At 38.9% G+C, this 15,272-nt stretch overlaps 1 protein-coding gene and 1 long non-coding RNA gene across 2 annotated transcripts in view; one reads left to right on the top strand and one right to left on the bottom strand.

The window, feature by feature from the left end:
* Positions 1–4,324: 4,324 nt before the first annotated feature.
* LOC105022168 lies at positions 4,325–8,327 on the bottom strand. The gene is made up of 3 exons (XR_828883.4): positions 8,090–8,327; positions 7,951–8,006; positions 4,325–7,857 (listed from the first exon to the last, which is right to left on the bottom strand). It is a non-coding gene; the product is annotated as an uncharacterized LOC105022168 (long non-coding RNA).
* A 428-nt stretch (positions 8,328–8,755) lies between these two features.
* The window catches only part of fbxl13 (F-box and leucine-rich repeat protein 13), a 31,043-nt gene continuing 24,526 nt past the window's right edge, over positions 8,756–15,272 (top strand). The window contains exons 1-6 of the mRNA XM_020040601.2: positions 8,756–8,798; positions 9,920–10,074; positions 12,129–12,238; positions 12,315–12,419; positions 14,798–14,893; positions 15,049–15,184. Coding sequence (XP_019896160.2) covers positions 9,978–10,074; positions 12,129–12,238; positions 12,315–12,419; positions 14,798–14,893; positions 15,049–15,184 — 544 coding nt within the window. The 5' untranslated portion in view covers positions 8,756–8,798; positions 9,920–9,977. The remainder of the gene's footprint in view (positions 8,799–9,919; positions 10,075–12,128; positions 12,239–12,314; positions 12,420–14,797; positions 14,894–15,048; positions 15,185–15,272) is intronic.

The following is a 15,272-nucleotide window of genomic DNA, read 5'->3' as shown; positions in this document are numbered from 1 at the left end:
TTAAGGATGCTATCTAAAGGGGCAGCAAATAATGTGGGCAGCCAAAAACCAACCCCTAACAAAAAAGAAGCTATTACAGCAGTCAAAGAGAGGCTGATGCCCAGGTCTTAAATGAGCCAGCAAGAGAGGTTGAGCCCTATGTTTCAGATCAACTAGAGGGAAAGGCTGGGCCCCATGTTTCAGATCAGCCAGTTTTATGACCACCTCTCTGCTCAAGCCATGACTTTCTAATATTTGGAACATCAAACACTTCCTCAGTTGGCTGACCTGTCATGCTTGTGTTTTTTGCTCTTGGAGGCTGCTTTGAGATTTTATGAAAAGCACTACAGAAGTTGTATTTCGTTGGAAATGCAGTTTTCTTTTCATGCTAAATGTATTTCAGTATGCCAGGTGCTGTTTTTTTGGCCTAAAAATACAACGCACTTTGAATTACCCCTGTGAATTAAATGTGCTATACAAATAATCATGCATTGTCTATTATTATTATTGTTGTTGTTACTAGTTCAGCAAATGTCCAAAGATGTCAGATTGAAATTCTAGTAATAAAAATTTCCCCAGAATTAATGTAGTCGGTCCAAATCGATTCCTGGTTGCTAGGTAACTGTAAACTGTAAAGGAAAGTGTCCAATCAAAGAAAAGAACAGCGCCGGCGTGAAGCTTCTGTGTTGACAAATACTTTTGATACTTTTAAGATCATATTTTGGATAGAGTTTTAATATGGCTTCGTTACAAAACTCTGACGCGGATTTGATGGATTATATACTAAAGCATTCCTTGCCCCAGATATTTCAGGTGAGATTTACAGTATAAACTACTGGCCTACTTTGTTCTGTAATTTTGCCATACCATTGTTGACTTTGCCAGTAACACTTAACAGGACATAGGCTACTGTAGTTATAGTAGAATATAAAGCAATGCAAATCAGAATGATTACAATTCAGAATACACGGTGGGACACTGTAAGATGGGACATACGTTGTGAACAAGGCACACCATTGTAGCGTAGGCCTACTGTCTTTACATAGGTCCTATTCGCGCAATATCGTTCATTACTAGTGGGACAGTGTGCGGTCAGTCTCGCAGGAGATGAGAGGCCCATATAAGAGCCCATTCTCTTCAGCGATTGCAATCATTTCTGAAAATTGCCAGACCTCTGCATTCAACAGATACATTGTACATATTGCCTCAGAAAACAATAAAACCGCCTTTTGTTAGGTTACCTTCTCCTCAACTCGTTTCTGTAACTTTATAACAAGGAAAACAATCCTATTAATTAACTTGATTCCTGACTTGGTGTAATGTTGACAGACTGTGGCTGCGTTGAAATGACGCAGAGACTTCAACCGCTAGGGGGCCTTCCGCTTCCACCCCGTTGTGGACCGTCTTCATTGTAGACCGTCCACAACGTAGGTTGTATGGAAATATTACTGTATAAGGCACCCATACACACTGAACTAATTCAGCAGTGGTTTTATGAACACCAGGATGACTTCAAACGACTCTCATGGTCTCCCTAATCACCAGATCTGAACATTATTGAACCTTTTTGGGAAGTTCTGGAGCGCGATTTCCACCACAGCCATTCTTCAGTTCAGAATTTATTTGTATGACAGCATTTCAATAACTTTTGGTCATCCAGTTCACATTGGTGATTTGCAAGCTCAGCCTTTTCGTTGTAACTTAAACGAAGTGTGTTACTTAACATGCTTTGAGTCAGTATAATGTGTATTTATTTAGCAATTAACGAGTACAGATGACAAGACAGGCACATACCAGTTTTCTGAGGGCCGAAAGAAATTTGATTGACACGGAATTGAGAATTTAAGTTATTACCATTAGCTAGAAAGTGATTAAATAGTCATATTTTACAATAATTATTCTGTGTTTCAACAGGCATTATTAACAGGTTTGTGTGTGTCATGTCCTGAAAGTCCATTACGTTTTATGGAAAGGAAAATAGTGTCCATTCAGGAAACCCGGAACATTGATGACATCGATTGGTAGGTAACAAAAGTGATATAAATATCAAAATATGAAAGTGTCTTTTCCAGATACGGCAGCTATATTCAGCAGATACTGAAGAGTTCTATATGGAATATTTATTGTTGCTTTAATGTGCCATATGCAATTCTGTTCAACGTCTATGACAAATATTTTAGATTTTCTTTAGGATCCCTATACCGCAAGAAGGAGCAACTACCGACATGTGGTGCAAGAAAAAATCCATAAAACGAATTAAAGTACTTGGAAATAACCACATTCATTTAGAATAAATACAGTACTTCGTAATCCTTGATGGGTTTCAAGACTGGAGCCTGGCCATTGCTAAATGTTGATTTTGTGGTCAATTACATTATCTGTGGATTGTGATTTGAGCATTGTCTTGCTAAAATATATTTTTGTGTCCATATCCATTCAATATCCCCTGGAACAGAATTAAATACATTTTAAAGAAATGCACTATTGTGAATCTGTCTAGAAAAGGCCATCCTGAAAAACTGAATTTCCACTGATGAGACCAAAATAATGCTCTTTGTCCTCAAACCTAAATCATATGTTTGGCACAAGCCTAACAGCACATCATCCTGAGATCACAATCCCAACTATGAATTATGTTAGCAGCATCATGCTATAGGATGCTGCTCTTTGTCAAGACCTGGATAACTTGTGAAGTTGGAAAGCAGGAAATCGCTGTATTCAGATGGGCACATCAGGTAGAGACATATCAAAATAGAGTAATTAGTGCCAAAGGTGCCTCTACCCAGTATTGACTAAAAGGAGTGAAAATGAATGTAAATCATTATTTGCTGTTTTTATTTGTATGTATAAATGTATTATAATCTTGGTTGATTAAAGGTGCAATGAAAGGTGTAATTGCAGAACTGTTTAACACAGCTCTTTCTCTAGGCATACATGTGTTGATAATGCAGAACACTTTGCTGTAACTTCGCTAGCAGGAAGCATGGTGCATAACATCTTTGGAAAAAGAAATAAAATGCTGGTAAGGTTTAAACTTTCTCCCGCATCAAATGTCTATGCACATTTGAAAGGGATTAACTTTTTTTGCATTACATTTCAATCTAAAAAGGCATTATATTTACATACAATTTTATTCAAAGTTAAATATTAAAAGTGAATTAAAATGTAAAAGTAAATTACTCTTGATTGGAAAGGTTTTGACACCTCTTGTTGTGGTACATAAAAATATTTTCTGGACCACATTTAGATTTTACTGACGCTCTTGTCTACTGACATGACCTATGCAATCAAGATATCTTTGTTTCTTAGTTTTAATACATTGATTAGAACTACAAATTATTTTTTAGTACATTGTCAGTAGAAAATTTAATGTAAATGTAATCCTTACTTGCAAGAGTACTGTGACAGGATTCAACTGTGTGTGGATTTTCAAAATTACTTTTAAATTTAAACTCCATGGAGATTTCCCATTTTGCTTGAAGTCTAGTCTAGGACTAGGCTTAATCTTTGATTGGGAAACTATGGGTAAGTGTATAAAATGAATCAAGGCTTTAGTATGTGGTCCCATAATCCTTGCACTCTGTGACTATGAGAAGAATGTGGCTTGTTACTAACATAGAGTTCACAATGTACTGGGATTTTCAATATTGGAGATTGGAGAACAAGTAAACTACATTGAGCACACAGAAGCAGTGTTGACAACAAACATTGTACTTAACTGGCAATTTCACAATTTAGAAAAATGTAATTGGGCCATTCAAAACGTATAACATTGAAATCATGTGCTTTTGTACGACTCAAGACTTATTTTTACAGGATTCCTAAAAGCTTAAGAGGTTCTTTGTAGATACAGGCACATATGTGAATCACATCCATACCAAAAACAACTGTTTGTGGAGGGACCCTGTTAAACACTGAACAATTACAGCAGTTTGCTGCTGAACTTTGAGAAAATGCAGCAACATCACTGATGGCTACAAGAAGCAATTTTGTTATCTTGGCCAAAGGCTGTGCTAAGTGCCATCACCTGGGTGCCAATTATTTGGTCATTGCTATGTTTTTCTTATCAAACTTAGATGCAAAATGTTAATAGAAAAGTGGGTGCATTGTAAAACCTAAGAGTGGAATACCACAAGGCTGTACTTCCCTGTTGTTTTGGTCTTGTGGCCACTATGCTTCAACCCTGTGTAGATACTGTATGAGCAAATCATTGTACCTCAATGCTGCTTGAAGCCTTCATCTCTCGAGAGTATCTATACAAAAAATTGGTTATGCAATATTGAAAACAAAAGGTGGAGACCAAACTTGAAATATGAACATATTTTTTATTTAATCTGATTTAAGAAATAGGGAATTCACACATTTGCTGAATTTAGGGAAACTATAAGGATGCCAACATATGATGTACAGGACTGTTTATACTGTGAGAATTTTAAAATGATCTCACCTTTCCCTCTTTTACTCACTCAACAGTTTCTCCCTGAATATTTGTTTGAGAAGGCCTACTCCAGTTACAGAACAAGTTTAACAAATATGTGCTTCAAGTAAGTAATCCTAGTTTTCAAAAAACACCTTTTGAATCACATTTTGAGATCCGTGTTTTTTTAATGACAATTTTGCACATAATGGTTGTTTTGCTTATTTGGTTGTAAAATCAAAAATCTAGAATCAGCTAGTTTCCAAAGCCACTGGATGCAAATTGATTGTCTCAGGGACTTGACTGTTTGGGCATTCACATAGCCACCATTTTGGTAGATCACCTTTTCTAGAGATGGGTCTTTGTAGAGAAGTGTCCAAGCCAGTCTGGAAGTAGTTGGTTGACCACTAGACTAGCGCACCTGCATAGCATCCAAAGATAGAGCTAGCATTATAAAAGCCACTTGGTTTGTAGACTACAAATTTGTTCCCTTGTTCAATGGGCGTTACCGTTATTCAGAGACAGATGGAAACATCTTACTGTGACAGCTGGTAGTTTATTGGCTTGAAAATGTTTATAGCTGGATTCTTTTTTAAATCACAGTCACTACTGCTGGAATGAAACACATGACAAGAGCTAAACAATGAAGATATTTCTACAGTACAGACAATACCAGTTTGTAAGGCTATGGACAAGTCAGATTAACAGGTCTTCCCAGCACACCAAAGATAGAGGAATGGTATAGATTGGCGAGGGGGACTCTGAGTCTTCTATGTCCCACAATTGGAACACAAAACTTGCCCATCCTAGCCAGATGGAGAACAGGAAGGAGGTGTCTCAAACAGGCCGTTGTACAGTAGGGCCTGTTTGAGACACTTTGAATGACTGCTTGATATTTGAGGCCCAAAGTAAAAAAGCTTCTAAACTGTTATAAGCACTACCCTTGTTTCCAAAGGTTGAGCCAGCATTAGAAAACCTTCCATAGATCTTTGAAACAGATTACCTTGTGGAGACTTTGTTAGAACTGATGTAAGGGAACAGAATCAGAGCCTGTACTGATATAACCACTGGAAGAGGCTCTAACTTGTGTAGAGATGAGAGGATCAGGGTCAGATGTCCTTGCACTGGAACTTGAGAGGCTCATGGGGCAGTTTGTCTATGGTGGTTACCCATTCACAGTGCCGGCCATAGCCTTTTGGGGGCCCTGAGCAAAATTTTATTTGATGTGCCCCTCTCCCCTATTGGTCTGGGGCTCACTAGCTGCCTGGGCCCCCTGGCGGTCGGGGGTCCTAAGCGACCACTTATGCCTAGGACCGGTCCAGCCTGTTCATTCTGATTAGATCTAGTACGAACAGGCTCACTCAAATGCAGAGTTGAACTATAGCTATTTTGGGCAAGGCTTTGGTCCAAGGGAACGTAGCTAGTTAAGGATCTTTGGCTAGGCAGCCGAATGCTGGGGACCTGCTCATTCTGCATAGTCTCCAAGGTTGTTTGGAAAGGTACCCCTGGCTTATGGAAGGCGTTCCTCATAAACTTCACAACATTCTTTAAATCATAAATAGTTGTAAAACTGACATCCTTTACAATGTTTCTCTGTTCTGGCCTTTCATATAAAGGTTTATAGGGAGATGCTAGCCTTTTAAATGGGATGGTGAATGGTCTTTGAGTATTCATGAAACTTCCACTGCTTTGAGGGAAACCTCCACTCTGGTTATTGTCAATACCAGTGGATATAGGCTGCTGGACACTGGATCTAGAGATCACATATTTGGGCTTCTTGTTGATTGAGGCATCCACCTGTTTCTCAGAGACAGAAGTCTTCCATTTACTCAAAGCTTGGTTGCTTGTGGACTTGGGAAATAGAATGGATTGACTTGAAAATCCATTTCCATCTTGACCAAAATAACTAGAAGCAGCAGATTTAGGAACACTGGAGAGACAGCCAGGTTGTGCCACTTTGTTTTGCTGCTGGGCAATGGAGACATTATCATTATGGGCATGAAAACCACTTGATGCAGGAAGCTGAATACCTGGTCTGGAGGTAATGTGTTTGTGCTTCATAGTCATACTGGTTGGGACTTTGTTTTGCTGCCCAGAGACTGAATGACCAGAGGGCTTATAGTTTGTGGGCACAGGATATAAAATTGATAGGCTAAGGGGATTAACCTTTGAAGCACTCACATAGCTACCAGTTTTGTAAGGACTAGTTTTTCCAGAGTTAGTGGTGGATGGTATTTGTGCATGATGCACAATGACTGTCTGGTAGGCTTCATTTGACCACTGAGCATTGGGGACTTGCTCAGTCTGTACATTGTAACTGCTAGAGGCACTTGGATAGCTTCCAAAATTAAAGCCAGCATTATGAAAGCCATTTGGTTTGTAGGCTACATCTTTGGGCTCTTGTTTAATGGGGATGTGTTGATGCTGCACAGAGATGGATGAAGACTTGTTCCTGTGACCAGGCTGGTGGCTTATGGGCTTGGAAAATGTAATTCTTGGGTTAAGAACGTGTTCATTCTGAGCATTAAAATGGTTAAACAGCCTGCCATTGCTTCCAGAGGGTGAGTCAGTGTTAGGAAGACTTCCATAGCCTTTTGAAACGGATTCCCCTGCAGGGTCTTCATTAGAATTATACAAGGATACAGAGCCTTTGGGAGAAGCTGGAACTTGGGTAGAGATGGGAGGAGCAGGGAGAGATTTCCTTGGACTGAGACTTTGAAGAGGCTCATGGTTGATAGTGGTGACCATTTCATTCTTGTTAGATCTAGTACTGACATGCTCCCTTAAATCCTGGGTAGAATTATAGCCATTTAGGGCAAGCCTTTTCTCAATAGGGACATAGATATTTTGGGATCTTTGGCTTGGCAGTTGAATGCTGGGGACTTTTCTGTTCTGCACAGTCTCTGACGTTGTTTGGAAAGGGTTATGACTACCTGGTTTAAGGAACGTTTTCCTCATAGACTTAACAAATTGTTTTAAATCATTAATAGTTGCAAAACTGACATGTTTGACAATATTCTCATCAGGCTCCTTAAATATGTCGGATGGAGCGGGGTTGAACACCGACTCATGCCCTGTGAGGTTTCCAGACTGGGCAAAGACATGATTAGCATAAACACTGGAGTGTTTTGGGTAGCTGGCCTGCTCGTGAGTTTGTCCTGTGACCGCTCCAGCCTCTGTGAGGCTTAATCTGCTTGGTTTAGTTGAAGTGGACCCACGTTGTTTGAACTTCCCAGGCTCCTTGGATTTGGGGAATATTTCTTTCTGCACAGCAAAAAAACGGGGGCCAGGTTTTCTTCCAAGGGAATGGTAGTTGTTGTCTGCCGTTACAGAGTCCAGTCCAGACCGTGGGAAAGCTCCAGAGTTCAAAAGGACTGAGTCATCTCTATAAGAGGCAGGCCCACCTCGATAGATCTTGGACTCAGTGCTACGTAATGGATAGCCATGCAGAGCAGGGTTTGCTAAGGACATACATAATTATTGTTATATAGCTATTCAGGTCAGTATGTAACACATTATTATTAGCAAACAGGACAGCCCCGCAGAATTCTCACCTTGTTTTGCTGGATAACAGTTAATGCCTTCAAACAATAGAAAAAATGAGAATCCCCTGAAAAAAAAAATAACTCCACTATAAACAGTTTGCCAACATCCTAAAAAGAACACAGAAGACAACTCAGCAATTTAACTTACCTGAAAAGGAGCCCAGAAACCATAATAATGTCTTCTGATATGCCACCACACTAGAAACCCAACAAAAGTTACCAGCCCAATACAACTTTCCTGTGAGAGCCCTTTGACTTAACTGGGAGAGTGCTGGGGTGTAGTCATTAGTGTAGACCAGAGCTAACAGTTGAAAAACTGCAATGAAAGTATATGGTTTTATTTAAGGTAGGTCAGATAGGTCTCTCCCTGTTTTGTTCAATCAGCTTGTGTTTGATTTCTTGTGAATTACGGTATGTTCAGTTTGTTTAAATGTATGATAAATTGCATGCCTGTTTGTAATGAACAACACATTTCCCAAAAGAAACTCCTCAGTAGCCTTAAGTACATTTTCTTCTGTTTTGTGGGATTTACATTGTGGTTAATATGCATGAAACCATTTGAAATCACAAACATTTTTCTAATCACATTGTTCTTAAACTGGTAATTTGGTATATTACCGTTTTAGTAGAATTCAACATTTCACATCTTTTTCTGGTAATGAACACACCCACACTTCGGCTGGCTGATTACACAGCTGGTAAAATAACTATTGACACAATCCCACAGGTGTAGCTTTTAGACAGCAGGGTCCCATTCAAGATACATAAAGAACAGCACTCTTCTAATTGATTAGTCAGCAAATTAAATCCCAGATATCAACATATATCCCAGATATCAACACACAACTTCAAAACTGGTAAATTATATCCCACCTGATTACTAATTCAGCATTAGACTGAGGAAAGCTGTTTCATTTAACTGCCAAATTGAAATGCTGTTATCAACTGTATTTCCTTAGAAAGTAACATCAGATGTTTCCATGAGGTTACCAGGATCGGAGACGAGTTTAGAGACAAATAGGAATTACCAGTTAGTCGGCCATTCAGATAGATTAGAACTTTCAGATAGAACTTTCTTTTCCAAAAAGGTTGAAAGGGAAAGTTTTGGGTGAGGAACAGAAGCATATTATTATATATTTATATTATTTATATTTTCAAAAAAAGATAACAATGTAAAAATGTTAGAAAATGTATAAATCTTGCTAAAACATTTATTGTTGAATAACTCTTCTGGCTTCCAAGTACATTAATACAATTTATGTCAGATTTCCCAGTTCCTATTTCTGACAGGCCAGCATTATCCCTCCAAACCCATGAAAAAAAGAAAAAAAAAAGAACTTTCAAATATTTATTCATATGAGATTGGGATAATCAGATTTTTTAAACAGATCTTTTAAAACAGACATAGGATGGATCAACCAATTTATTGGCTACTTCAAATGAATGGCACAGTCCCTGCTCTACCAGACACCCTAAAGATGCATTGCCTGTCCATGTCTAAGGTCCAGACCTTCTCACTGTGTCACTGGTAAACACACTGGGGGGTTAGCTGGGCAACTGTTCTCTGGATTTCCTTTCACCTTGTATTATTGTGGCTTGTACAGACGTTGGAGGCTGGTATCTAGTATCACTGATAGCTTTTGTCTGCCTTTTGTCTTTCTAGCATAGACTTCTATATAAAGGGTTGAGTATCTGGGGGAATAACTAATTGAGGCACATACATCTATCTCTCCACTCAACTTACATTTTTCATTTTTACATTTGACACTTACCCTGAGTAACTTACAGTGGTAAGTGCCGAAACATACTTTTTGTGCCATTCTCTAAAGTGAATTCTATGGGACCCTACAAGGCTATTTAATGAAAATACCTCTGGTTTATGTTGTACATTGCTGAATTAATTAAGGTGTACAGGAGCAGTCCTACCTGCCTACAGCTTACTGAATTAATTATAGATGTGTTTTGTGTGTACCGGCAGGGCATGGAAAAGGTTCATCTGGAACAAGAGGAGGGAGACCACAGAGCTGACATTAAAGATGGACATAGCAGAGAGGCACTACAAACACAGTGTCCTGAGGGTGGCATTCTGCAGGTGGATGGAGTGGGTCTGGGTCCGCAAGACGCGGCAGAATGGTACGTAACTACCACTCGGTTTCTATGTTTTGGAGATTCTTTAATATAGCCTACTGATTAGGCAAATTACAGTATGCAATTTGGAGGAAATATTCAAAATGAATGTGGAAAAATTTGGTCTTTACATAGTTTCAGAGTCATGCTGCTATGATCTTTTGTTCACATTACATTGTATGCCGACTTTGTGTATATTTGTGTTGTCTACCGCAATGTGTCTACCAGCCCCATTACAAGTCAAATTCTAATAATGTATAAGCGATTAAAGGTGATTCTAAAAACCTAATTTAATGTGGTTTAGTACATTTGAACAAAATATATTTCATTATGATTTAAAATTACCTTTTATGAGTGAATCACTGAAAGCAGCATTGGTTGTTTACGGTCAGTTATATTGGGTTTTTAGGTCATACTCATACACTACCATTCAAAAGTTTGGGGTTATGTAGAATTTTCCAAAAGAAAAGAAAAAAATTTGTCCATTAAAATAAATAGTGTAGACAATGTTAATATCTATGTAGGAGTACAGACGTCCATTATCAGCAACCATTTTTCCTGTGTTCCAATGGCACGTTGTGTTTGCTAATCCAAGTTTATAATTTAAAAAAGCTAATTTTGATTAGTGCTGATTAAAGAAGAAATTTACTGGCTTCCTTTAGACTAGTTTAGTATCAGGATCATCAGCAATTGTGGATTCGTTTACAGGCTCGGAATGGCCAGAAACGAAAAATGCTCTTCTGAAACCTGTCAGTCTATTCTTGTTCTGAAAAATGAAGGCTAGTCCATGCAAGAAATTACCAAGAAACTGAAGATCATGTACAGCTCTGTGTACTACTCCCTTCACAGAACAGCACAAACTGGCTCTAACCAGAATAGTAAGAGGAGTGGGAGGCCATGGTGCACAACTGAGCAAGAGGACAAATAAATGATTGTGTCTAGTTTGAGAAACAGACACCTCACAGGTCCTCAACTGGCAGCTTCATTAAATAGCACCTGCAAAACACCACTCTCAACTTCAACAGTAGAGAGGTAACTCCGGGATGCTGGCCTCCTATGTAGAGCTGCAAAGAAAATGCCATACCTCAGACTGGCCAATAAAAAGAAAAGATTATGATGGGCAGATAAACACAGATACTGGACAGGGGAAGATTGGAAAAATGTGTTATGGACAGACAAGTTCGAGATGTTTGGATCACAAAGAACATGTGAGATGCAGACCAAATGAAAAGATGCTCGAAGTGTGCTTGACATCATCTGTCGAGCATGGACAATGACCCAAGAACAGCTTCCACTATGCAATAACTATTTAGGGAATATGCAGTCAGTTGGTATTCTGTCTATAATGGATTGACCAGCACAGTCACTGGATCTCAACCCTATTGAATTGTTTTGGAGCAGTTTGATCGTATGGTACGTAAGAAGTGCCCAACAAACCAATCCAACGTGTTGGAGGTGCTTCAGGAAGCATGGAAATTTCTTCAGATAACCTCAACAAAATGACCAATACCACCCTGGGATGCTAAGTAAAATGTAAATAAAACACAATGCAATGAACTATATAGTTAAGAGAAAATAGAACCAAGACAACATATCAAATGTTGAAACACATTTTATTGTTACTTGAAAAATACAGCTCCAGAAATAATTAAGATACCACTGCAACTTCTTCTTTCCTTTCCAAAAAAGTCAAAAAGGAAGGGTTTGAGTGAGGAACAGAAGGGTTGAATTGAATGCATCTGTTCCTCCCTCAAAACATTCCTTTTCAACTTTTTAAGAGGTGCCGGTCTGTAATATTTCCTATTCAAACTAATTTCATAGATTCTTTCATGGAAAATAAGGACATTTCTAATTGAACCCAAACTATTGAACAGTAGTGTACATATTCAGACTAATCTCTAATGTTAGGATGATTGTTCATGCTTTGACTAAAGTTTGCTTCTACTCCGTGGCTTGACCATTCTCACCTAAGAAGCTTTCAGTATGTTTTCAGTGATGAAGGACCTACATCTCTCCAGTATTTTAGTTTCATTTATTGCTTGTGTGTGTTTTCCTGTCAGTTGCCATGAAGAAGATCCAGCGTGTGTGGAATGTTATCCACTGTAAGAGTGTCATTGCTGCCTGGCACCATGTGTGGCAGGATTCAAAGCGGACAAAGGAGTACTTTGAGGTGAGACCAGACATCATCAACCTGACTAGTATGTCATTTTTCACATTGATTTGTGTGTGTACATTTGTGTTTTCAGAGGCTGGAGAAGGGCCTGTTGGAGATGAGCGGTCAGGACTCTGACATTGCCTCGGGAGAGGGACAGGATGTGCTCTCCCTTCTACCCTGCAAGCTCTCACTAAGGGTACTACACTTTTTCTCTCTCTCTCTCACTCTCTCACTCTCTCACTCATAATATTACTATCAACACCAGGTTTCCTGAGATCTGTTATTTTAACAAATCATACAGAACAACAGCACTTAATAAAAATAAAATGTGCCAAACATGGAAGAAAGCTAGTTGAAGCATTTCTGAGAGGGCATAATTCCTCCCAGAGGATGTAAGAGACAGATACAACAAATGCGTATGCACTTCCTTAGTACTACCAAAAGGTGGCGACACTAGTCATTAAAGCTAAACAGGGACTTGTGTTTTTAGCAAAACATTTCTGTGCAATAAATTAAAATCCATGTCCAAACCTTGAAACCAGATATCACTCAGAATGTTTTTTCACTTTCATGAGCCCCATTCCAAGGATTGCATCCAGCTCTGCATCCGGATTTCCTCAACACAAATCAAAATACATTAGGGAAGACATTGGCTATCTGATCTTCTCCATCTGGTCATGCTTCTGACCTGGATTAGGTTTTATAGATTTTGGACACAGCCCAGAAGCATTTATTAATTACCTGTACTTTTAATGTTCAGCCAGCAAAGCCAGAAGAGGACTGGTCACCCCTCCAAAACTGGTTCCTCTCTAGGGTTCTTCCTAAACTTCGGCCCATCTTAGGGTTTTTGCTAGACACCGTGCTTCAACACTGTTGTTGCTTGCTCCTTGGGGTTTCAGGCAGGGTGTTTTCTAAAACCACTTTATGACAAATTCTGACATATAAAGGGCTTTATAAATAAATCTGATCTGATTTGAAAAAAGTCTTACAGTCAAAAGTGTATTTTTTTGTTTCTACTATTTTCCAAATTCAAGAATAATAGTAAAGACGTCAAAACTATGAAAGAACGCAGATGGAATCACATAGTAAACAAGAATGTGTGAAACAAATCAAAATACATTTATATTTTAGATTCTTCAAAGTAGCCGCCTTTGCCTTGATGACAGCTTTGCACTCCATTAGCATTCTCTTTGGTAATTTTGTTACTAAATGTAAATTCCATAGAAAAACAATGGCATTAGAATGGCCAGTACTAAAGAACTTAGTGATTTTTAATGTGGCACTGCTATACGATGCCATCTTTCCAACAAAGCAGGCAGAGCTCAGAATTCTCCTGTTCACTGTAAGTCCTCTGGAAGCAACGTCAGCACAAATGCTGTCCATCTGGAGCTTAATGGAATGCAGATGAGTCGCTCACCAGCCTAAGATCACCATGCACAATGCCAAGCATCAGCTGGAGTGGAAAAGCATGTTGCCATTGGACTCTGGAGTAGTGAAAACATGTCCTCTGGAGTGATGAATCATGCTTCACCATTTTGCCGCCTCACAGATGAATTGGAGTTTGGCGGTTGCCAGGAGAATGCTTTCTGCTGAATGAATTGTGCCAACTGTAAAGGAGATATTAAGATGCTGGGCTGTTTTTATTGTCGAACTAGATCCCTTAGTTCCAGGGAAGGGAAATCTTAATGCTACAGCATACATGACATTATAGACAATTCTTGTGGAAGAAGATTGTTGTGGAAGAACTTGACTGGCCCGCACAAAGCCCTGACCTCAGAAGAGTGGAGGCTGTTATAGCAGCAAAGCTTTCCAAATCAAATCCATACCATCATAATATTTTCAGCAGCTAAATCTAGTTGGCTACCCACGATTGAACCCAATAAATAATTCTGGGACATGAATATGTTTCAGATTGGTTGACACATCCAGTAGTTGGGTCTGTGGTGTGTACTTTTCTCTGTTTGTAATGTATTTAAGATGACTTAGAATTGCAGTGCAATAGCATAAAGAGTATAAATGAAAGATTTGAATTGTAGTTTGATTGTAGAATTGTAGTAATTGTAATTATTCAACATCCATGCTATGTTGCTGTTAAGTGGTACGTAGATGCACAATCTTATTCTGTTTGTACATTTTCATTTATGGTACAAAATCCAGAATTTTTCAATCTGATCTATAATGACACCCAATAGACATTTACTTTACACTATACTGTTGACTAAAGATGATTTGGCACCCTGAATGAAATATGAAATATTCTTTAAAAGTGGCAAACATTTTTAAACATAAATTTGCCAAAAATAAACATACTACTTAATAAAACATTTTGTGTTTGAGAAATGATTGTGTTGAAATAAAAATCTACAGCTCTCGCTTATTGAGCAACATATTACACATTGTTGGTGTTTATTTCTTTCATATACTTTTGATAAATTTCATGAATGGTGGCAAGCAGATTCACTAAACAGCAACTTTGGCAAAGGTAACTAGCCAAGGTGCCAGAGTGTTAATGTTGTATAGGTTCCAGTGCTCAGTACGTGACAACTGTTTCCATCCTAGTATTTCTTTTTTCAGATCTTTCAGCTTCTAGGTCTAGGCGACCTGCTGAAATGTGCCAAAGTATGTCGGACCTGGAAGGCCATTTCCAAAACCTACTCCTTGTGGAGTCGGGTCAGTTTGACGCATGCACGCACGCGCACACACACACACACATGCACACACATTTTCCATGGTGATTTCCAATCCAATTCATCCCTTGTTTATCTTTAACAATACCTGTTGAATGTCCCATAATGTTTTCTCAAATATTTCTCACTAAACGACAGATCAGATTCTCGGTGGAGAGGGACTGGATCACAGACAGCATTGTTGAGCAGATCCTGCAGAGGTACCGGCCTTTTGTAATGCACCTCAACATGCGTGGATGCACATCTTTAACGTGGCCCAGCTTTAAATGTATCAGTGAGTATTAGCGCATTCGCACGTACATTTACACACGCGCGCACACACACACACAATGACTTCATAAAGGCACACACTCACATACAAC

Source organism: Esox lucius, chromosome 19, assembly GCF_011004845.1.
Source record: "Esox lucius isolate fEsoLuc1 chromosome 19, fEsoLuc1.pri, whole genome shotgun sequence".
In the NCBI taxonomy this organism is placed as follows: Eukaryota; Metazoa; Chordata; class Actinopteri; order Esociformes; family Esocidae; genus Esox; species Esox lucius.
The sequence above is the reverse complement of the archived record's forward strand: the minus strand, read 5'-3'. Positions and strand labels throughout refer to the sequence as shown.